General features: G+C 45.1%; 1 protein-coding gene across 1 annotated transcript in view; it reads right to left on the bottom strand.

The window, feature by feature from the left end:
- The window catches only part of Ube3c (ubiquitin protein ligase E3C), a gene marked incomplete at its 5' end in the record, with an annotated part of 79,988 nt that overhangs the window by 35,390 nt on the left and 20,779 nt on the right, over positions 1-23,819 (bottom strand). The window contains 7 exon segments of the mRNA XM_005414099.2: positions 3,410-3,542; positions 4,880-4,977; positions 6,873-6,960; positions 9,670-9,774; positions 17,385-17,617; positions 17,889-18,046; positions 22,141-22,227. Coding sequence (XP_005414156.2) covers positions 3,410-3,542; positions 4,880-4,977; positions 6,873-6,960; positions 9,670-9,774; positions 17,385-17,617; positions 17,889-18,046; positions 22,141-22,227 — 902 coding nt within the window.

Below are 23,819 nucleotides of genomic sequence, written 5' to 3'. Positions count from 1 at the left end.
GCTGGCCTCGAACTCACAACGATCCTCCTGCCTCAGCCTCCTGAGCGCTGGGATTACAGGTGTGTGCCACTGCACCTAACCTTACTTTTGTTGAGACAGAATCCCATGACATAGTTCAGGATAGCCTTGAATTCACTATGCACTCCAGGTTGGTCTCAAATTTGAGGTAATCCTCCTGCCTCTGCCACCCAAGAGCAGGAGGAGTACAAGCGTATACTACCACAGCCAGCTACTTCCTACCTTCATATACATCCAACCTCTCAAACACTGGGGACTGAACCCGGGGCCTTTACAGTGAGCTATACCTCTATCCCTTATAAATTTTTATTGTGAGACAGGGTCTCACTAAGTCACTAAGTTGCCCACCAGGTTTTCAAAGTACTAGGATTATAGACGTGTACCATCACACTCAGGCTTCACATCCAATTTTAATAAAGAAAGTACTTTTGTGAAAAAATATTTCACAAACTGATTGCCAGTTGTTAGGAGGAATAGGTTTTATAAAAAATGGTAAAGTGAAAAATATCCTCTATGGGAAACGTTCAACTGTGGCTCACAGTGGAAGCCCCTCCAAGGGCTGTGCTCGGAGGGAGCTCTTGTGCATGGCTGAACTGAGATGCCACAGTTCCCTGAAGTTTGCTTCTACGCATAATAATATAGAAGATGGAAAAAGTACTTTCAGCATCCAATCTATTATTGGAGGATGCTAACACTACTTGTGTCCAGGATAAATAACAAATTTCTAATTATCAGTAAAATGTTAACAGAAGAAAACACAGAAACATATTAATATGATTTTAGCCTATTCCATTTCTTCTTGAAACAAAACCAATTAACCAGCGGAGGCATGAGTGTGGAGCCGGCCACAGACAGGGCAGAAGCTGTGTGCCACATCCATCCATGGTGAAGCTGTGTGCCACATCCATCCATGGTGGAGGGCCTGGCGGGGCACAGCCCAGGGGAGCGGCCGTACAGCAGCTCGCAGCCTCTTAACACTCCCAGGAGGGAACGTGATGACTGCTCTCCACTCTCCACATCACTGCCACACAAAGGCAGCTCTGCTGCAACGGGGGGGCAGGGCACAGCACAGGGGGTGCCCCCCGAGAGGCTGACCCTGGGCAGCTACCCACTTCTCTAAGCACTACTCGCGCAGCTCACGTACTGGTCACCCTGGCCCAGAGAGCTTCCTCCTGCAATGCGGCAGGACAATGAGTGTCCACAGGGACCAACTCTAATGACTGGATGATGTATGGGACAATCACATTAATTGATTATATGTAAATGATTAGCCAACACAACAGCTCAGATCATTTCTCTTAAGTAAATTAAATGTTCCAAGATATTTAATTTCCCTAATTTGCCCAGCAAAAAAACCAAACAAGTTTAACACATGATTTAAAAACTCTTATTCACGAGGCCTAAATTAAATAGTATTTAGAAAAACCTTAACCATTGTAACATAAATATTACAAGAATTTTCCAAATTCTTCAATCTTGATGCAATTACTAGCATGCACTAGAAGCTTTTAAGTAATTTTCAAAGCTTGGAACTTCATTAGGAAATTCAGGGACTGCTACAGTTGTGCGGCAATGTCCTACAACTCACATACATGAAACAGATTTACAGTTTAACACTGTACTCTGCTCCAAACAGACCATCAGTCACGTCTAAGTTAAGGTTTTGACCTCTTGTGTTTTCTCCCTGGAGTTCAACACAAAGCCAACAAAACTGTTGTGCATCCACGCTACGCACTGTGCCAAGGGTAAATGGTTCCACTCCAGGGTGTCCGAGGGGAAGAGAAGCACAGAATCTACAGAAACGTCGCATGAGAACCACCGTACTCACACAGGTGGTGTGTGACTGAAAGGAGGCATGCTCACCTACAGTCCCCAGCTAGACTGTCAGGTAGACAGGAGTCAGTCTGCCTGGTTTGCCTCACACGTCCACAGTATTTGAAAAACAATACCCAAGACATGCAGAAGCCGGCATGGTGGCAAGCTCACAGCTTGGCAAAGACTTCAGTTCACAAGGGTCAGGACACCAAGTGAATGACAAAAGCCAATAACACCCAAAAAACATCCCAGAACTGAGCAGGGTTACAGCTCCAGTCAACAGTGGTCCACCACCTGCTCCATCCCCACCTTAGCTTTCCCAATGAACAATAACAATTAGTACTAACTGCAGGGCCTGGTTTCTTAGAAGAAAATTAAACTACTTCCCTCACAAGAAAGGAAAACTGTTGTTCTGTATCTAAAAACTTACTATTAGCTAAAGGTCTGATAAAAGCTTTTGATTCAATGTATACCATGAACATGCTATTCTGCAGTTAAAACAGTTAGAAGGTAAGCTAGTAACAGGTCATTTTTTAACAGCATCAAACTGTAACATAAGACAAAGCATGTATCACTGACCTCCAAGTGCTACCCAAATTATTGCTACAGTGTAATTCTCTTCTACTGTGTTGAACCTTATATTATAATCATAAAGATATCTGGATTGCACAGTGTATTTCATGAGACTTATAATTGGTATTTACACAAATAGGTAGCAAATTAAGGTTTAAAGACAAGAGTAGTAGGGAGAGCGGAACAGTTTCTAACCTTTAAAAAGTTCAGTAAGTTAAAGGTCTCTATTGCAATAACTGCAAATTTTAGGAATATAGATAACATACAGCCCCAAATTTGATCTACCTTTCCTTTCAGTTTAGATTTTACATTTAACTTTATTTTTTAAAAAAGTCATTCTAGAGAGCTGGGCACAGTGGTGTACAACTGTAATACCAGCACTCAGGAGGCTGAGGCAGGAGGATCACGAGTTTGAATTCCAGGCCAGTAGGAACTATATAATGAGACCTTGTCTCAAAAAACAAAAAAAAAGGGGCTGGGGATTTAGCTCAGTGGCAAAGCGCCTGCCTGGCAAGTGCAAGGTCATGAGTTCGGTTCCTGGTACCAGAGAAAAACCAAAAAAAAAAAAAAACAAAAACAAAAACAAAAAAAAAGAGGCCTTCTAGAATGGTGATGGTGAAACTATGGCACACATGTTATTTGCTTTTCTTTTCCAATGAAAGATGTTGTTTTTAATAAATTAAAATCAATATTCAGTTGATTAATTGATTAATGGCAATGTTGCCATTTTGAGATAAGCAGGTTTTGGGTTGCAGTTTGCAAAAGCGTCTCTAAAAGGTTTGCTATCATTGTTCTAGAACACGATGATGGACATAAACATTTTTTTTTTTGGATTTTTTTCCAGTACCAGAAATCAAACTCACAACCTTGTGCTTGCCAGGCAGATGCTGTGCCACTGAGCTAAATCCCCAGCCCTGGACACAAGCTTTTTAACACCCTTTTCTGAGATGAGTGCCTAGCCTCCGCCTGCCACTGACACACACTAAAGAGAATTATACAATACCGTTTTCCGGGGAAAGTTTGTCATAAGCATCTTCATAAATATAGTTTCTTCTTATTGTGACGTTAATTCCATCCAGAAATGGACCATCTCCTTGAACTTCTTGCTTATCTGCATAAATCAACCTTTGAAAGATCTAACAAACAGAGCAAATTGCAAGGTTATCAGCACAAGCAATTAATGGGGAAACCCGCTAAGTAAGTTTTCACTTTGTATCTTCATAAACTCTTTATTTATTTATTTATTTATTTTTGTTTTTTTTTTTCTCTAGTACCGGGAACCGAACTCACGACCTTGTGCTTGCCAGGCAGACGCTTTGCCACTGAGCTAAATCCCCAGCCCCTATAAACTCCTTTTTTTTTTTTTTTTTGGTTTTTTCCAGGACCGGGAATCGAACTCACAACCTTGCTCTTGCCAGGCAGGCGCTATGCCACTGAGCTAAATCCCCAGCCCCTCTCCATAAACTCTTAAATAAATTCTAACAGCCAAGATATGAAAACATTGATTTTTATCAATGAATGAATAGCATGAGCAATAATGAATATGACTGAATAGTATCCGCTCTTTTTGTTTTGTTTTGAGTTGAGGTCCTACTGTGTTGTGCAGGCTGGCCTCAAACTCACACTGATCCTGCCTTAGCTTCCCAAGTAGCTGGGAATAAGCACAGATCACCACATCTGGCTATGTATCACAAATGTTGCTGCTTTCCTCCATGTTATGATAAATTTTGAAAATCTATGCTATAGTATATTTCCATTTATAAATCTTCCTAAAAACATAGGGGTGGAGGGAAGAACAAACGGCCCTGTAAAGCAGCACACACATCAGAGGGAGTAACTCCTCAATAATGAAATTTAAGTAACTTTTTTGCTGTGGAAAGTCCAGCAGAGGGAGCTCAGGAATTATGTCCTGTGATGCCTGTGTTTGTGGTTTTCAGTGAAGAGACGCGAACAGCATCCAAAGCCATTGTCTTTTGTTCACCCTGCAGAATGCACAGGCTAAACGATCTTGAAGGCATTACCTGAGAACAGAACCTGTAAACTTGCAGACATTTTCTAAATATAGCTAGAAGATATGAAGCACTTTAAAATTTGGAAACAGATGTATGTAAACAAAGTTGTATACACTAGTCATAATCAGGAGTTAAAGCGGATGCACCCACTTCATTTTTACAAAGTAGTAACTTTCACATGAATGTATAAAAACATACCTTTACTAATTTTGCATTTTAACAATACAAATTCACCACTGCAAAGGTAAGCTCCCCACAACCCCATGAGCCATTGCCAGCCAAGCAAGGCCCAGAAGAATGCTTTCAATCTGGACACAAAGGCTAGGGTGAGGCCTAGAGAATACCACAACCTACTAAGAAAGCACCACTGAGAGGGAGTGGAGGCTTCTTCCTTGACATGAACAGGCTAAGCTCTCAAAAGGTGGAGCAGCAAGTCAGAACAGAGGCCGAGGACACCCTACCTTCACGCGCTCCTCAAAGGGGACCACAAAGGGCAGTTCTGTCAGGATGGCGAGCTGCCGCTCCTCAGACACAGACAGCGGCGGTGACTCTACTCCCACTGCAACGCATGGTGAGGACTGATTAGTTCATTTCTGCTTTTCCATTTCCACTGCCTGTTGCAAAGTTCTGCATGTACACTATCAGTGTTGACCACCCATACCCTACTAATCCCCCTACCTACCCTCATTCCATGCACACACCTCCAACCCAGTCTAGCATCTTCGAGGTCACTCCACAGGCACTGCCCACAGCAGGGCACGGTGCGACCGAGGGCTTCAGGGGCTCCACTAGCAGAGCCTTGCTCCGCAATGGAGACCTCTGTATCAAGCCCCACGAATCCTTTGATGTTGCCTGGTGAAGTGAGCTCTGACAGTACCAGAGCTGCAGTGGGACATGCCTTGGCTGACCCGGCCTAGGAGGAGCCAGTCCTCCACAGGTGTATTCCCTCAAGAGAGCGGAACACTACATAGGGAGCTGAGGCTTGGCCGTTCCAAACCCTTCAAACAGGAGGCAAAACCTCCAAGATTTCTATCAGTTCACTAGATGACTCTAAAATCTCCTGTTAGCATCTGTATGTAAGTGGAAGTGATACAAAATGCATGTGGTTGAAGTATTGCATATTTATTCAACAAATACAAGGTAGCCAGGCATGGTGGCACACACCTGTAATCCCAGCATTTGGGAGGCTGAGGCAGGAGGATTGTTGTGAGTTCAAGACCAGCCTGGGTTACAAAGTGAGCTCAAGGCCAGCCTGAACTGCATAGCGAGACCCTGTCTCAAAAAGATTAAAAAAACAAAACAAAACAAAACAACCACCCCCCCCCAAAAAAACAAGGTAAATGTATTGAATACCTACTAGCTGGCAGACAGGTTCCAGCCTGATACTGTCATTTTTAATATATCTAGCAGCAGTGGGATCTAAGGGAACCTGCATAACGTTATGTTTGCCACCACACTTTAGCTGGGCTTTAGAAGTGCATAGGTGTATGAATATATTTTTCCCTCTTTCTAATTACTTTATCAAACTCCCACTGGGCTTGAAATTCAGTTCAAGCTCTGTGTATCATTATAAGACAAATTCATTTTGGTCGTTGAAATTCTATATGAGGTTTAATTAGCAGGAAATTTTTAACTACCAGCCACTGAAAATATCAGTCAAGAATTATTTCTGTATGTTTGAGGATGCAAAAAAACCTAAGAAGAATTCAGTAAATTCTTAAAGCACAGATTAGGAAGATTAAAAACTGACACTGCTTAAAAAAGAAAAACACTAGCGTATGAAAAATATTCAGCATCACCAGCTTGGAAATACAGATCAAAACCACCACGCGCTATCACTGCACGCCTGTGAAGTGGCTGATACAAACAGGCTACAAAACACTGCCTGGTTCATATTGCTGGTCAAGAGTACCACACAGGGCAGCTACTCTAACAGGTTTTCATTGTTTTGTAAAGTTAAGTACACACATGGCACATGGACTCAGGACTTTTACTTCCTGATATTTATCCAAATGGGGGAAAAAAAAAATGTATGCTTGCAGCAGGTGAATTCAGCAGCACTGGAGACTGAAGGAAGACCCCACTGTCCTTGCACAGGCAAACCCATTAGCAAACTATGACACACCCACACAGTGAAGTTCTGCACGCCCAGAAGGGACAACCTGGGTCCATGCAGCCCAGGCCTTGTACTGGGTGGAGGGGCTGCTCACTGGCAACCTGCAAAGGATTCCACCAGAGACCTTCTGGAAAAGGTAGAATGACAGCAAGGAACTCGGTGCTGGCCCTGGGAGTCAGTGTGTCAAAACTACTCCGTGGGGTTGATTCTGAGAGTGGGTTTAAGACTGCACACTCACCCAGAAATACAGAACCATACCCTGCAGGGCCAATGCTGCTGTGCACGTCACGGGGAGGTAACCCTGTCAAAGCAGGGGTACAGCGGCGCAGGGCACTCACCCTCCAGAGTGGACTGCAGCGGGCCGATCCTCCCCATCCGCCGGAACCTCCACACGTGTCTGGACGCTGGCACGTACAGCTGGGTGACCTGTGGGGACATACGCTCAGCACTGCCATCCCAGCCTGAATAGCACCGCCTCTTCCATTCATCTCTCCTGCCCAGGCTGCCCTGCCACGCACTCATGCTGGCCGACCCTTAGCGCTTTTGTGCTGAATCACTAATTATTTGTCTTAATGATATACAGTATCTGGGCACAGTAAATCACCAAAGCAATATAACTGCGTTAGGAAGTGAAATGTATCATGCTTAAAATTAACAACTCTTTACCATTATCAAACGTCTATTTCCTCATAAAGTTGTTTTTTCAATTAACCTGGTTAAATGAGCATCCAAGGAAGATGGGCACAGAACACATTCTCTTAGATCCCACGCCTCGCATCCCCTGTCTTGGTCTCTGTTACTGCCCACAAGGAAACAAGCCTTTCACGTTCAGTCTGAGCTGTGCTCACTCTCATGGTGCTTTCACCCTGCTTGTCCTCCGTCCCAACACAGTGGTGCACTTTCTTCACAGGACCCAGGGCTGCTGACCACTGTGGAGACAGCAGCGACCCAAGCACAGGCATGTACCCAGAGACAGACCATGCTAACATGAAGAACATGTCCCCCATCTGCCAGGGCCTCGCCCAGGCTTGGGCTACCAGGCCCACTGAGGAGCTCACAGATGGGGTGATCTAGTCCATACACCCTCCCAAGTCATGAGCTGGAAAATACCCACAACAGAAAGATCATGTACCATCTGGCCAATCCTGGAAAGGCACACAAAAAGTTCACGACCTACTTCTTTGTAAAACAGTATTCAAAGTACTGAGGTGGCCTCCTATGTGCTACAAATGCACAAGGTGAAGTTGTTTGTGTTTACTATCGGTGGACGTCCACTGCAATTTACTTTATTGCCCACTAGTCAGTGTCCTCAGGACGGGGCCCCCTTGGGTTCTTGTCCCTTTCTCAAGACCCAAGTGAACAGCCTCCTCAGTATTCTACAGCCATGATGAGGAGGCCAAGGAGAGAAAACAAAGAGGCTGAGAAAAAGCAGCTGCTTTTGCTGCAGCACTAAGAGAAACAGACCCTAAGTCTGATTCTCGGGACCCCAAGAAGAATTCGACAACTGCATTCATCTGCTACCACTGTTAAAAGCCAGGCTACCTCAGGAGGAACTGCCCTAAGGAGGCCCCTGGGCCATGCCCTGAATGCAAAGGTGACCACCAGAGATCGGTCTTCCCTCTGAAGCAGAAGCCCCAGAGCTCAGACCCAGCCTACCAGTTACTCTAACAGGAATGAGGGGGCCTGCGACATACTCTGCCTTCTCCCTCCGGCCAGACTGTCATCTCCATGGAGGAGCCCCGGGTAATCATGACTATGGAGGAAAAAGAAAACAGCCTGCTGCTAGACACAGGTGCAAGTCTCTTAGTCCTTTTCAATCCTGGCCTTCCTTCCAGCTGTCACACCTCAGTGAAAGGAGTCACTGGTGAGGAGGTAATACACTATTTTTCCACAACCCTTAGGCTGTAATTACTTGTTAGATCTTTCTTGAGTATCTCTGTCTTCCTGAGAAACCACTTTGAAGATACCACCATGTATTATAGCAGCCACTGGTATTACTAATCTGTCCATAACTCTGTAATGTTTGTATTGTTCCTATGCTATTTCGTAAAGGGATGTATGTTTATTACCATGTGTTTCCTACAACAACCATTGAGAATAGTCAATGAATATTCAATTCGTCACTCATGTATAGCTCTATTTATTTTCTTTAGAAACTGCTTTGAAGATACGAAAGTACAGTATAACAACCATTGATAATAACCTACCACTTTTGTCTGTAGCTCACTATTATTTGTCTATTTGTTTTCCTGAGAAATTATCTTGTAGAAAACAGTATGTAAAACAACAACCATTGACAATTTCCTATTACTCTGTCTGTTAATTTGGTAAGCCCCCCTATTACTATGTTATCCTTCTTTTACTCTTTAAAATAATAATAATAATAATAAAAAAGACCCAAGTGCCTCTCCCGCGGTCAAGTCCCACTTCCTTCGGCCAGTCTTCCTAGACCAGGGCAGCCCTGGAACCGGATCTGAGCCTGGGGCCACTGCCCCATAGCACTGACTGTTCCAAGCCTAGTCAGTGAGCAGAAGGAAGCCATACGTGTGACAACTGGTGAGCTGCCGCTTGGGCATGGTTCCATCTTGCAGGTCTGGTGACCATCTGTAGCTTTGTTTCTTCCAAGCCCTCCACTCCCTTTCCCAGGCCCAACTTTCAGAAAACCTGAGAGCACCCATGGTCCTCGTTCACACTACCCTCTAACTTTTGTCCTTCTGCATCTGCTTTAGATCCAGGGCTTTGTGACGTGCAAACCAGCCTGGATATCCTGTTTGGGCTGTGCTTGTTTTAATGTATTACACAGTGTATCAGCTATAGAGCAGATCTGAGCAACAGTGTGTGGCTGCTCCTTTATGACATCAAAGCTAAGGTCTGCCTCTTGAGAGGCCCGAACACACACATTCAGAACGTGCACGTGAGTCGATGGGGCTGGTGCACACCCCTGTATGACTGAGAGCTGGCAAGAAGAAAGCTGCCATTAATGTTCAGTTATACAGTAAGGGATAAACTAAACATTTTTAAAGGGCTTAATTTTCTTCCTAAAAAAAGACGCCAGAATATACATACATATATACATACATGTGTATGTACATTTTTTTTAAAATGAAAAAATATTTAAAAATCTTTCAATAACACCTTATCTGCTTTAATGTCTTCTTGTTCTGACAGCCAGTGATTTGGAGGACAAAAGTTTCTCCTGGTGTCTCTGGACTTCAGCATTTTCACTAGGTTGGTGATGACCTGGAGAAAGAACAGGATCACGTCACACAAGTGCTCATAACCACAATGGTGCTGGGATGGGGTACACCTCCTATGTGTGCCTAGAAAAAAATGGGACTCAGGACTCCCACCAATGCAGCCCTGGAAGGGGTGCATTCTTTTTTGTTTTTTTTTTTCTCCGGTACTGGGAATTGAACTCATGACCTTGCACTTGCCAGGCAGGCGCTGTGCCACTGAGCTAAATCCCCAGCCCCAGGAAGGGTCCATTCTTAAGAGCTTAAGATCAGAGCCAACAAATTTAGAAAAACTAGTTCATGTATGTGCACACAGTGATGGCCTTTTATTTCCTTTTTGTTTTGGTATAATGGGGATTGAACCCAGGACTTTTGCACTGAGCTGTATCCCCAGATCTTTAAACAACAATTTTTTTAAAAAAATTTAGACTCTCAAATAGAGTCTGGCTACATTGCCCACAGTGGGCTCGAACTTGTGATCCTTCTGCCTCAGCACCATCAATTCTGGTTGACTTAAAAGTCTGTGAAAAGCTACAGGGGAACTGGTGTCGATGCTGTGAAACACAAACCTGGAAATCCGAGTTGCAGTGAGGGCCAGCTCCACCTTCTGCCACCCTAGCAGCTTTCCACACTCTTCTGAGAAGCACGGTAGTAAGCACAAAGGGGAGCAGTGCACTCTGGGTCTGCCTCACATCTTTTGAGAAGAAGTATGACTTCCATCTCTCTCCTGTGAACCTCTAATTCCCCGAAGGTCTCCTCACCAAGCCTATCCCTTCATCGTGGTACCATCTTCCTTGCTGAACTGTGCAGAAACAGCCTCCTTCGGGGTGAGGCTCGGGGTGAGGGTAGATGTGGTGCCAGTCTCTCCACGTCCCTGGTCCCCTGCGTGCGGTAACTGACTTCCCTGTGCAGTGGGGACACCAGGACGGCCTCCAGTTGGCTCCAGCTGACTGCAGGATCCACATACACTGCCGATCAGATCAGCACCTCTGAGGAGCCTAGATTCACTTACAGTGCTGACACTCTCACCTTCCTACACACCAGCTGGGAGCACACACTGGGGGCCGACTGAAGACCCACTGCACAGAGTCCCGGTGTGCATGCCAAGAAGCTGTGGAGACCAACTCCAACACAGCTCCCCCGCTCGTCCGACTCCTCTCCATCCAATCCCCGCCCATGAGGACACTTACTCTTCTATGGGCTCAAATATTAACATGGACGAGGCAATTAATGCCATCACTTACATTCTTCTTTTAAATTACTGTGGCACTAAACACAAAAACTTTCAGTATAGGATCTCTTCATGTATTTCATCCCGTAAATATAAAAAAGTAAATCACGCATCGTCTCTAGAATGTCCTGGTACTGAAGGTCCTCATCCTAAAGGGCAGGGCCGGAAAGAGAGCAGGAAAGGAGACACACAGGTGTGAGCTGGTTGAGGAGACGTATGAGGAAAGGGCCAGGACAGAAGTCACCGTGGGAGCACACCGAGTGACTCAGGGCTGACAGTGAGGCTGGGCAGAACGCTGAGGAGCACAGCACATCTGACTCTCACCTCAGGAAAAGCACCTATGTCACAGGTGAATCCACTTTGCGAAGTGAGGTCAGAGTTTATGCAATCGGCCTGAGCCAGGTTTGTAGTCACAGCACTCTGGGGGCCAACGTAGTGGGACCGCAGGTTTGAATCCAGTCTAGGCAACTTAGTGACTTAGCAAGTCCGTCTCAAAAAATAATGAAAGGGCTGGGGTGTAGCTCAGGGCAGGCCCTGTGTTCAGCCCTGTTATGGCTTGTGTGTGGATGTCCCCCCAAAGTCTCATGCAGTCATGGGGGGCAGGCTTTTTGGAGGTGGCTGAATTTAGAGTTTACGATGGATTCATGGTCCAACGCTGGGATTAAGGGTGTTGAGTGCTATACCCACCCCGCGCGGCAGCCTGCACACAGTGTAAGGGACAGCACAAGGCCTGTCGTGTCTCTGTCTCGCTGCTCTTGGAGTCAGCTGATCACAGACTGAAACCTCTACAAACTGTGAGCTAAATAAACCTTTCTTCCAGCTTTGCTCTCTGTGCAGTGATGCTGTGGTTCTCAGGTGGAGCTGCATGCTGTGACATCTGAAGGGATGGCAAATGCCCACACAGGCACGAGCCACCAACACAACCCATTCCCTCATTCCAGGACAGAGCCCGGCCGCAGCGCCTCTACACGGTTTCCGCTGAGTCCCACAGGCAGACTTGAGAACCAGCGTGGCTCCTCACAGGAGGCTCGCTGAGACTGCAATCCAGGCAACATCTATTAACCAGCTGGGTCTGGCTCCAGACTCAGTGCTAGCAGCGTTTATAAATACCCCTCTACTTATCTGATGTTAACTCTCAGCCAGGTGCGGTGGCGCATGCCTGTAACCCCAGCACTCGGGAGGCTGAGGCAGGAGGATCGTTGCGAGTTCCAGGCCAGCCTAGGCTACAAAGTGAGCTCAAGGTCAGCCTGAACTGCATAGCGAGACCCTGTCTCAAAAAGACAAAAACAAAACAAAACAACACTCTTGTCACCCCCACACCAGGTTCTTCCAATGCTAATAGAAAGTTTAGGCTAAATACATATTTTAATGAATTATTTAAGGAGATTACTCTGAAATGCACCCAACTGTTACACATGCTATATTATGACCCATTTGCATTAAACTGAGATGAAACTCATGAGCAGGTTTCTCAGTGTTAAAAAGGTCAGTGGACAATTGCTTAAAAACACACAGACCCTTCACAGGAAGCCACTGGACAAGTGTCCAGATAAAGACTCTAAATGTCTTCACAAGATCCCACACACCTGAGGGCTCACTGGCCATGCTGATCACAAGGAATGTCACCAATGGTGGAAGTGCTCTCAAGCACAACTTGTAATTCTCATATCGTAATGCAATACAGCATCATCACAAAGAGTTCATACACACATTTGATGATTTAAAGCCACTCATGTTAAATTATGACATTTGTGAATGGAGGTGACTGATGTTTATCGTATCACAACCAAAAGTACATGTAGTCCAAGTTTTGAAAGACAACTGGAAAACAAAATAATGTAATAACAAAATAAAAGCCTCTTTGATCTTGACTCTGATGTAAAATATAAGTAAAACCCAACAGTGCAGCTAATTCTTTGACATGTTCCCAACAACTTTTTATTAGTGAAAAGACTCATAAAGCAATTAAATCCATTCCCCAGTGGTACAAGCCGCCCAATGGGCCAGTCATGCACGTACCATCGGTGGTTCAAGCCACCCACCAGCAAGACATGCGAGTGATGGTCTGCCGTGAACGTGTTAAGAGACCCAACATGAAGTATACTTAGCAGTACACACATACTCGACAGGTGGCAAATGGGTATGTGGAAAGTGATATCAAGTGAGAACCCGCCTGAGCCCTGGCTGCACAGTCAAGAGCAGGAAGAGTGAAGCCTGAGGAAGGTGAGAACGTGAGGACGACGTCCCCCAGGGACTGGAAGGTGCGATGGTTTGGCAGTGCCCCATCCTCCGCCTCCACCCTGCGGTCTGACACTTGCCAGCCAGGGAGGCTAAGTGCCTGCCCTTTTGCTCTTTTTGTTGTGTTGGGAGGCAGGAAGAGGTACCCAGCTTTGATCCTCCAGCCCAGGGGTGGGTCTTGGGTGACACATGGGTGTGGGGGTCAACGACGATGACTATAGCCAAACAGCCTTTAGTCACCACTTGGTGCTTTTTCCCTTGTTTTTAAAAGTGGTATAGTTTGAAAGAAGACATTCTTTAGCATATATTTAGCACAAGAAATAATATCAAAAACCAACAAATGGGTTGACATCAAATTAAAAAGCTTCTGCACAACAAAGGAAACAACAGAGTCAACAGAGTCTACAAACTAGGCAAAAAAAAAAAAACAACCAAACTTCCCACTGTTCTTCTGATAGAGGATTAATTCCTAGAATATACAAAGATCTCAAACAAATGACCCAAGGAAAAAATAGGCAAATGAAGTGAACACACAATCTCAAAGAAGAGGTACAAACGACCCGTAAGTACATAAACAATGTTCATCATCCTTAGTCATTAGGGAAATACAAATCAAGGCAACTCTGAAATCCCCAAGTACTCCAGTCAGAAAGGCTGTCATCAAGCAAACACAAAATAAAAGCCAGTGAAGAGAGGAGAGGAAAGAGGAACACTTGTAAACCAGTACAACCACTAAAGAAATCAGAGAGGAGCTTCTCAAAAAACTAAGAATAGAAACTCCACTTGAGCCAGCTCTACCTCTCCTGGATGTGCTCCTGAAAGAGATGGAAGACATCACTCATAGTGGGCCGCGCACACCCATGCTGACAGCAGCGCAACTTCCAACAGCTACACTGTGGGTGTGGCTTAGGCGGCCATCCAGAGATGGATGGATAAAGAAAACAGAAATTGTCGTTTGCAGGAAAATGGACCAAACTTGAGACAGTAATCTGAAGTAAGTCAAACACAGAAAGTTAATGTCACATGGTTTCTTTTGTACGAGAAACCTAATATAAATAAATGAGTAAAATAAAGGAGATGAGCAGACACCAAACGGCAGACTTTCTGAAGTTGGGGAACAGGAATCAAAGAGAGACCCTGGGTCAGGGGAAGGATCAAAATGATCAAGCAGTGTTGCATGTAACAGCTCCTCAAGGTGAACGCAACAACTGTGCACCGAAAACATATACCAATAAAGGAAAAGTAAGGCACTGTGGAATTACTTTTTAAACCATCCATTTTAATTAGTTGCCAAAAAAAAAAAAAAAAAATCACCAACTGGCCCCACTCCACCAGGACAGGAGCTGGGTGCGCTGCTCTGCCTGAGCTTAATACCGATTGGTAACAAGGCACATGTCAGGGCATGACTGTTGCTTTTTCAAAAAATTGTTTGTTTGTTTGCTTTTTTTTTGTTTTGTTTTTTGTTTTTTCTCCGGTACCGGGAACCGAACTCACGACCTTGCACTTGCCAGGCAGGCGCTTTGCCGCTGAGCTAAATCCCCAGCCCCTCAAAAAATTGTTTTAAATTTTTTAAACAGAAAAATACAAACCAACACCAAGACTGAGTACCCAGTCTTGCGGCCCTCTTTCTGTTCAGGCCAGGACACGCGGAGGAGAGGCGCCCCAGGCCTCGTCTCCTCACACCTTCACAGGGGTTGCTGCTGAGTCGCTCACCGCGCACAGAGACTCGTCACCACAGGGCCCCTGTCTCCTCACGCAGCTACAGCGGTTACAGCTATAAACTGTAATTCAAGAGTTTACAAATTTGATAAATGCATAAGCTGTTTTAGTAGTGTCACTGCAGGGCTTGGAGACTGACCTCCACTCTCAAAGTGACAGAGAAGAATGACTCCATCCACTTAGAGTGAGCACGCTTTTCTGGGAGTACTCAGAGCCTCTCACACAAATGAACCGGGAGGCCGCCAGCGACGGAAATGGAAATGGAACACAGGAGGAGTCAGGGCTGTCATCAGCAACTCTGTGGGAAGCAACACAAGCCGGGAAAGCACTGCAGAGTGCACTCGCCTTCTGTTTGTTCTACCTCAGAGGCTCCATCTCCACTTGGCACTGTGATATATGAGCACTCAGACTGAACCCTACTGCAGCAGCCCCTGGGAGTGCGTGCGGGCTGCCTGCTCAGCAGGACACCTGCAGCACCTCCTGCTACAGCAAACTAACTGGACCGCAACAACACACAGGCACATCTCACAGGACAAGGGGCCACTCTGGAGCAAGTTCTCCCTACTGCCTAATAAAGATCATTTTTCCTTCAAAGAAAAACAGATGCTGACTACTCATGAACTATGTTCTGATGCTTGTTACCTCAGGGGATCAGCACAGTAGCAGATAGTATCAAATAGTTTTTGGTGGATTTTTCCATCTAACAGGGATCCCTTAAATAATTCTATTCTATGCTCAAAAGGTTTTTTTTAAAAGTGAACTTTCACCTAATTCTTAAGCCCTTCAACAATAAGAGAGCAATGAATCATTCTGAGGCACCTAAGTTCACTACAAAAATTTCATTTAATGCTTAAGCAAAACAAAACAGGGCCAGGGTGGAAAATATCTTACATGGCATTATTAAACTCAGAGATTTCTATGTCTTAAAGATAAGCCTATTATATGAAATTAAAGAGCTCTCAACAGGTGCTATAAAACAATGAAATTATTTGCCACTGTATACAGAACCTGGTATCCTGCCTAAGGGAAAGCACTACTAGCAAGGACCTCAGAGTTTAACTGAATATGTACTGACAGGAAAACACATATGCCATCGTAATACCCACACCTAGGAAAAGCTTACACAAGAATTATAAGCCTCACATAGGCTCATACAGCATGACAGCTTCTTTTTAACTAAAAGAAAGTGCAAAATTGCCAATCTTCAAGAAAGGACATATTAGAGGCTCAACATGTGCCCTTTAAAGTTTACTTAGAAATACAGATAGGTAATTAAAACAAATTGTGCAAACGTGTATTACATCAATCTGTACAAATTATGAATTCAATGATGCATTAGTCCTGTATTCGCACAATCAAAACATTATCAGTTACTTTCACTGCAGCTAATGCTCGTGCTCCTAAGTGAAATGTGTTGTAAAATCAGGCAGAATGGGCTGGAGAGAGACTCTCGTGGACTTGTAGGATGAATAAGCACTCCTTAATTAGCCCATCAGGTTAAGTGCAAGCATTAAGGGGCCTTTCCTAAAGTCTAGCTTGACATCTTTCTCCAAACATGGCCAAGAAGAAAGTTCCATTAGCAATATTAATACAAGCTTAGTTGATCATTTTCATTCAATTAACTTCTTTCAATTAAATAGATAGCTTGACAAAAGCAGTGATGAAAGACCTGAGGGGACAGCTGATGACTCGAGCTGAACATTAGTGTGCGAGGGGTCGCCGGTACTAAGCGGACTGTAAATCTAGCATTCAATTTGGAAAATGCGTTTCTTCTGCTCTCACTCCTTTAATGAGCAGTTTTAGCTGACTAGATGTGTTTGCTGCAGAAATTTCATGGCAAGTCAAGAACCTTTTCTCTTTTTTTTCCCCCCCAACTACTATCGTCAACGATGGTGATTTCCTGCCAACATTCTGGCCATGGCAACTCATAGATCCTTTTCTTGACTGGTTAAAAAACAAACATATTTTAGAATAATTTATATACAGCTTGGATTAAAACTTAATGGCCAATTAATGTTTAATGTTTTGAAGCAATTAAAATCTGTAAGAAGATATTTTAGTGAAAAATAAAAATGAAATGTTTGAAATTTTTTGTTTATATTTCACCATGGGACATAAATCACTGAGGACAATTTAGAACAAAATAAAGAAGACTTTTCTTTAAAGGTTTTGCAAATTAAAAATTATTCCTGAGCCAGGTGTGGTGGTGCATGTCTATAAGCCCAGCACTCGTGAGGCTGAGGCAGGAGGATCACCTTTAAGTTCAAGGCCAGCCTGGGCTACCTACTGAGTTCAAGGCCAGACTGAACTGCATAGCGAGACCCTGTCTCAAAACACAAAATTCTACAAACAAACCTGTATTTCTATTCTTCTGAAATTAATAAAGCCAAAACAAACAGGTCAGTTAACAAAACAGACTCGTGGTTTACCTTGAACAACTGGACCCAGCGTTTCTGCTCCATCTGAATGCACTGCTGCATCTCAGAGCTGGTTGTGGCACCAATGCTCCGGAAGGCAGCGCTGTACTCTTCCCGAACCTCTGGCTTTGTTTCTGGGTAGGCCAGCTTGATGATCCCTAGGCAGGCGTCACGAAGGCAGCGAGACAGCATGACCAGCTCCTCCAGCGTGAAAGGCATCATGGATGATTGTCTCTGACCTGCAACTGAGCACAAGCCACCCATGGAGCACAGGTTTCCTGGTCTTGCTTCTCCATTTCTCAATTACAGTGAGGGGCCGTGAAGGCTTGGCATCTTTCCATGTCTACAAAAATGGACAGACCGTGGGGCTGGGGATTTAGCTCAGTGGCACAGCGCCTGCCTGGGAAGCGCAAGGTCGTGAGTTCAATTCCTAGTACCAGAAGAAAAACAAAACAAAAACAAAAACAAAAAATGGACAGACCAAGTGGGCATAACTTGACTCCTCAAAAGGCTTACCTTCTATGGGGTCACCGAAGAATTCGTTGTCATGTATGGAGATCAGCGAATGACTGAACAGAGAGCTGAAGAGGTAAAAGAGCGGGATGATTCGACTGGAGTCTTCAAAAGACATGGGAGAGCCCCGGGATATCACCTGGAGCAACGGCACCGTGGACCTTGAGTCAGGGAGGAGAAAGAAATAAAAACAAGTTACTTTAGATCAACCTTCGCTCAGGTACTCACTGAGAAATGGTATCAGACAAGCATGTCCAGACGATAACATTTACCTTAACGAACTACTCAAAGGCAAGCAAGATAAAGTCACAAGGAAAGTGGAGGTGGTGACTGGCACAGATTAAGAAAGTCAGTCAGACAAACTCACTGTCCTTCCCTCAGGGGGACAGCCAGTGACTGAGAGCTGCTGTCAGAGACTGTCCCCACTCCTAGGAGGAAAACCAGCCCTTTCCCTCAGCGCACACCAACAAAGGCCACTCCTCTGTGGCATGGAATTTCCCAGTTCCCTCCCTCCAGGAGTGTTTAAGATGGTTTCATCTTGAAGCCAAAGTACAGCCTCAGGGACACAGACACTGCTCATCACTGGGCCTCTTTTCTCCGGCCCGCAGAGGTCAGCAAGCTGGGCCCGCACCTGGTGTCTTCCAGGGCCAGTGAGCACCTCAACACCACCACATCGGGGCAGTCTCTGGAGAAGATGGAATTCTTTCGCCCATGAAGAGCTATGATCTGCAGGGCATAGTCATGTATGCCAGTACTCGCTTGGGAGGCAGGGGCAGGAGGATCACACACAAATTTAGGGCCAGCCTGGGGTACACAGTAAGACCCTGTCTAAATTTAAAAAGCAAAACCAAAGAAAATACCCTGGCGTTATGATTTATTAAGTTTACTTCTCTCCTATAAGTCTGGCTCTTCATCTTACGGAACACTTAGTAACAGGTTCACCAAAAACTCCAGTTCCCCGTATGTGCCAGATCAGGGATGAGTTACTAGGCTTGTGGGTGATGGCCCCCTCTACCTCCTGAATCTCTACTCCCACAGAACTACAGGTGTGCATTCAATGGGGCCCCCACAGGAGTCAGGGACCGGGACCTGAGGGAGCAGAGGGGGGTGGTGGAAGCGGCCCCACCTGTTCGCCAGGGGCTGTGAGAAGGAGGACCCAGAGCAGTCTCAACTCTGCGCGTAGACAGCACAGCAGGCAAGGCCAACACCCTGCACATGCCTCGCTCAAGTCTGCAGTCAGAGGCCTTCTCATCCAGCACCCTACTGAACGAGGTCGTGAATAAATGAATGCAAGCTGTCCACCCAAAATAAAACAGCAGGGACATACAAAAAGGGACAAAGGGCAGCTGTACTACTTCACTGCGAAAAAGACCAGGGAGGGCAATTAACCCATATTAACACGTTTGTTCTCTTTAATCCCAGGAGGTGAGCAAAGAAGTAAGTCCTTTTCCTTTTCGTAAGAGAAGACAGAATTGGCAAGCAGGACAGAGTTGCCAGACAAACGGAACAGGCCTCCGGAGCTCTGCTGGCCACACCGCTGGCTCTACGCACCTACTCAAACATTCCTCGAGAAACAGCACAACCTCAGACTCAGAATCAAATGAGAAGTTCATCATTACCTGCAACAGAAAACCGGTCTGCAACTCTGGGAAGTTGGCTGGAGTACTAAGCATGAGAGACCAACCCTGGCAGGAGGGCGCGTACTCTATGGGGACCCCTCTAGCCTGCTACACACCACAGCTTCCTGCCCCCGCCACGAGCCTCCTCCAGGAGGGTGATGTCCTGCACCTGCAGGTCCCACGTGGGCACAGCACCTGTGGGTTATGTTCAGGAAAGTGGATGCCTAACAGGGAATAGTAACCAGCTGGCTGGGAGTTCCCTTTACTTCAACAAGGACACAGAACCACCCTATTCCAACAGCAAATTTTGAAAATGAAGTACATCAACCAAAACATCACTTTCAGAATGTCTGATGCACCCAAACAGCTGCCTGCCACCCACCTGGAGAGAGTTAGGCAGCCTTGTATGTCTGTGGTGAGGAACCGAGGAATTTAAATTTCGACATGTCCCCTTAGTGACGCTTTTACTCCCCAGAGCTAAGAGTGCCAGCTACAAGTCTGGCTGTGAAACCATCTTTGAATTAAATTCACTTCTATTTGCAAGCAATCGGGCACTGCAATTATTTTGTTTGTTTTTTTGAGATAGGATCTCACTATGTAGCTCAGGCTAGCCATGAACTTACGATGCAGCCCAGGCCTGGGCTGGCCTCGAACTCATGGAGATCCTCCTGCTTCAGTCTTTCAAGTGCTGGGATTACAGATGTGCACCATCACACTCCGCCCGGCACTTCAACTTAAATTTTTTTCCCAACAGTAAATATGATCAGACACACATTACAAATGCATCGACATACTAGAAGTTTCTTCAGAGATTTTGTTTCAGTAAATTGAACAAGTAAAAAGAAACACAAATTCTCAACTGCTGTTTGAGAAATAAGGCTTCCAAAAACCTGTATGTCTTTATCACCTTATGCAATATTAATAATTGAACATAATTAACAATATCTCATTTTTCTTTCACACATCATGACTCCATTTCCTTACTAAGAGACAAATGCCATAAAGAAAGAAGCAATCACCAGGCAGACCATGGCAGTGTCCCCGTTGCTAAGCTGGAGTACTCACAGGTAAATGATAATTTCCTGTCTTAATGATCTCAATCTCCCGTCACCCTAAGTACACCTGTCACCAGTGAAAGCAACACTGGTACAGTCAGATGTGGCCAAAGTGCCCCCAAACCACAACACAATAGAATACAGCCCAGGCTTTTATTCTACATATGACTTTTCTAGATATCAAGTTCTTCTAGGTGACTGTGGATTCAAGAGAAATCATGCAGCCTTTGAATCTCACCAGCTATAGGGGCACCGCAAAATGTTCCTCTTTACTCACTAAAGTTCATTCAGATTCAATGAAAATCACAAAAATAACCCAAGGAAACTGTCCTTAAGCTGACATTCTCCCCTGTACTTAGAGGTGGTCGTAGGCAGATGATCTGAACCATGCTTCAGTGCACAAAGGGTGGAGAACCGTGACCAACAAAAGGGCACCGGCATGAGAAGGTGTCTATGTGCCGCGCTGCCTGGATCAACCCTGCCACCTCATGCTCAGGTAAGCACTCCACACCTGCCACACCACACAGCTCACCTCCCTCATGTCCTGTACACCTGACGCATATTCTCCACCGCATATCCAACCACAGGACAGGCAAGTGCAAGCCTAAATTCTGGACATGTGACCCACAAATACCCTCTCTTCCAACCGCCTGTCCTCCTGCCCTGCACCAAGAGAGGCCGTCCCGGAGCAGGACGGCCTGGCCCCTAGCATGTGGTCTGTGACCGTTGTCCTTACAAGACGATAAGCAGGACAGGCAGCTGCAACTCAGGGTCCAGTGAAGAGAGTTCAGCTCTTTGTCTTGGAATATCACAATACTGTGGGATTAGTTCAGACTGCGGACTGAGGAGAAAAGTCACACACTACTGTGCAGCAGTGGGCTCAGTCAGTTTTCCAGGACAGATTTTTTTTTTTGTCCTTTTGAGATGGGGTCTCACTGTGCAGTTCAGGTTGGGCTTGAACTCATTTTGTAGCCCAAGCTGGCCTCAAACTTGTAGCAATCCTCCTGCCTCAGCCTCCTGAGTGCTGGGATTACAGGTGTGTGCCACCATGCCCAGCTTGTCCTGGAAAGATTTTTAAATGTGACATTTGTACCTGTTATGGATTCAATAAAAAAAATGTATATAAAGATGCAGACTTTTAGGTTATATAATGATTCTTATGTGGGAAATCAAATCATTTCAACAAAGTTTAAAAATCAACTACTACACTAGCCAAAAAAAGTTTGAACAGGGTCTTACTATGCTGTCCAGGCCCACCTGGGACTCATGATTCTCCTGTCTCACCCTTCCAAGTAGTGGTACACAGGAACATGGCACCACATGAGGCTTCCACAGTTTTAATGTTTATAATGTGGTTAAACTTGCTTCAACTCTATTCTCACTGTCAAAAGCTTACGGTAGTAATATCAAATGGAACAAAGTCTTTCAAATGACAACAACTGAAAAACATTTACCTTCAGATAAAGCCATACTCAGAATTAATTTTTCAAGAAGTTCAGGCTATTCAGGATTGTTTCCTAATATAACATAAGCTCAGAACGTTCTTTTGTGAGGCCCCTTCGGCGCATCTGTAACACTTACCCTGTGATCATCCGCGTTGTCATGGAAGAAATAAGAAACCAAAGGTGCCGCAGAAATCTGGCATTGAAGGCTAAACTGTAGAGAAGCCTGAAAAGAAATGAGGTAAAGTGAAAACAAGTGCAGTGAGCAAATATTCATTCAATTATACATATATAAAACATAAAATAACCCCAAGTCCCCAGCTATACACTGAAGACAAGGTACACTTCACAAAACAGCCTAACATCACAAAAACTGCACACCCAACCAAGGCCATCTGCAAGTACCAAGTGTCATCAAGCCAGGGCAGTCCAGGGCTGATGCTGGAGCTGCTTCACAGGCGCTGGGCCCCACCCTTACACGAGCAACATGCCATATTAAAGAACTGCAGTATCATCCAGAGCTCACACTAATAACCCACATTTGACGTGTAAAACACTAAGAGCCTGACATCTGACTTCTTAAAACAAAGAGAAATGATGTTCAAGACTTAAAAAATAACTCTACAGATAAATTTGCTGGAGAGTGAACCCAGGGCCTTTGCACTGAACTACCTACTTGGTCCTTTATTACTGTGAGACAGGGTCTTACTAAGTGCCTAAGTTACTGAGGCTGGGTTTGAAGTTGTGCTCTTCCTGCCTCAAACTCCCAAGTGCTATGCTGGGATGACAGGTGTGCACCATCACACCCAGTTTAAAAACAGATTTTATAGGTTTCTTTGTCCCTACACACATTCTCTATAACATCAAACTGATTAAGACCTTTATGCGGACTGGGGGGAGCTGGGTATAAGCGGGATGTGGACCACGCTGCTGTGATAGGACACATGTTCCAGTCTCTTGTCTATCTAGGAGATAAAGTACAGCAGTCAGAAATGAAATGTAGACGTGAGATGAAATCACAATGAAGGCACAGGCTGAAAACAGTAGGAAACACGGTTTTTAGAAAAGCATGTGTTTTATTTAGAAGCATTTGAGAAGAACTAGAAAGTAGAACAACGATCCCCACTGGTTTAGTACATACAACTGAGAATGTCCTTTCTCACCGTGGACACAGAGATGCATCAGGAATGAGCCTGGTGTGAAAACGTCAATACAGCAACACGGTGGGACAGAATTCTGACTTTCAGCACTGACACCACTGGTCTCCTATGTTTTTTTGTTGTTTTAAACAGGGTCTCACTATGTACTTCAGGCTGCCCTCCAACTCACAGCGATCCTCCTGCTTTAGCCTCCCGAGTGCTGGGACCAGGGTACACTACCATGCCCGGCTTCCCATGCTTCTTGAGTGATGCTGCATCTAACACCAGTTCCTGAGCTTTTCAGAACTGCAGAGATCTCAGCAAACGCCTCTGGCCAGTGTCACTGTCTTACATACAGGTCTAGAGAAACAGGGGCTGTGTGACTCCAATGTCTTTACAAGTCAGCTTGTGGCAGAGAAGGTGCCTGGCTACCTTCGTCATGGCGCTCTCAAGCCCAGAGGTCTCTTGAGAAGTGTCTGATTCCTAGCATGGAAATCCATGAACAGCGATTTAATCATCCAACTAAAATCACTATCTAGTGTATACCTGCAATTCCTTCTGGATTGAATCCCTGTCATTCTTGTAACATGTGTAACACAAAATATTTTAGTGGACTAAATTCTGCAAAAAAGTGTTCATTTAAAAACCTATAGCCTGGGGGCTGGGGATTTAGCTCAGC

Source organism: Chinchilla lanigera, unplaced genomic scaffold (genome assembly GCF_000276665.1).
Source record: "Chinchilla lanigera isolate Chin_1 unplaced genomic scaffold, ChiLan1.0 scaffold00178, whole genome shotgun sequence".
NCBI lineage: Eukaryota > Metazoa > Chordata > Mammalia > Rodentia > Chinchillidae > Chinchilla > Chinchilla lanigera.
This window is presented reverse-complemented; position numbering and strand designations above follow the sequence as displayed.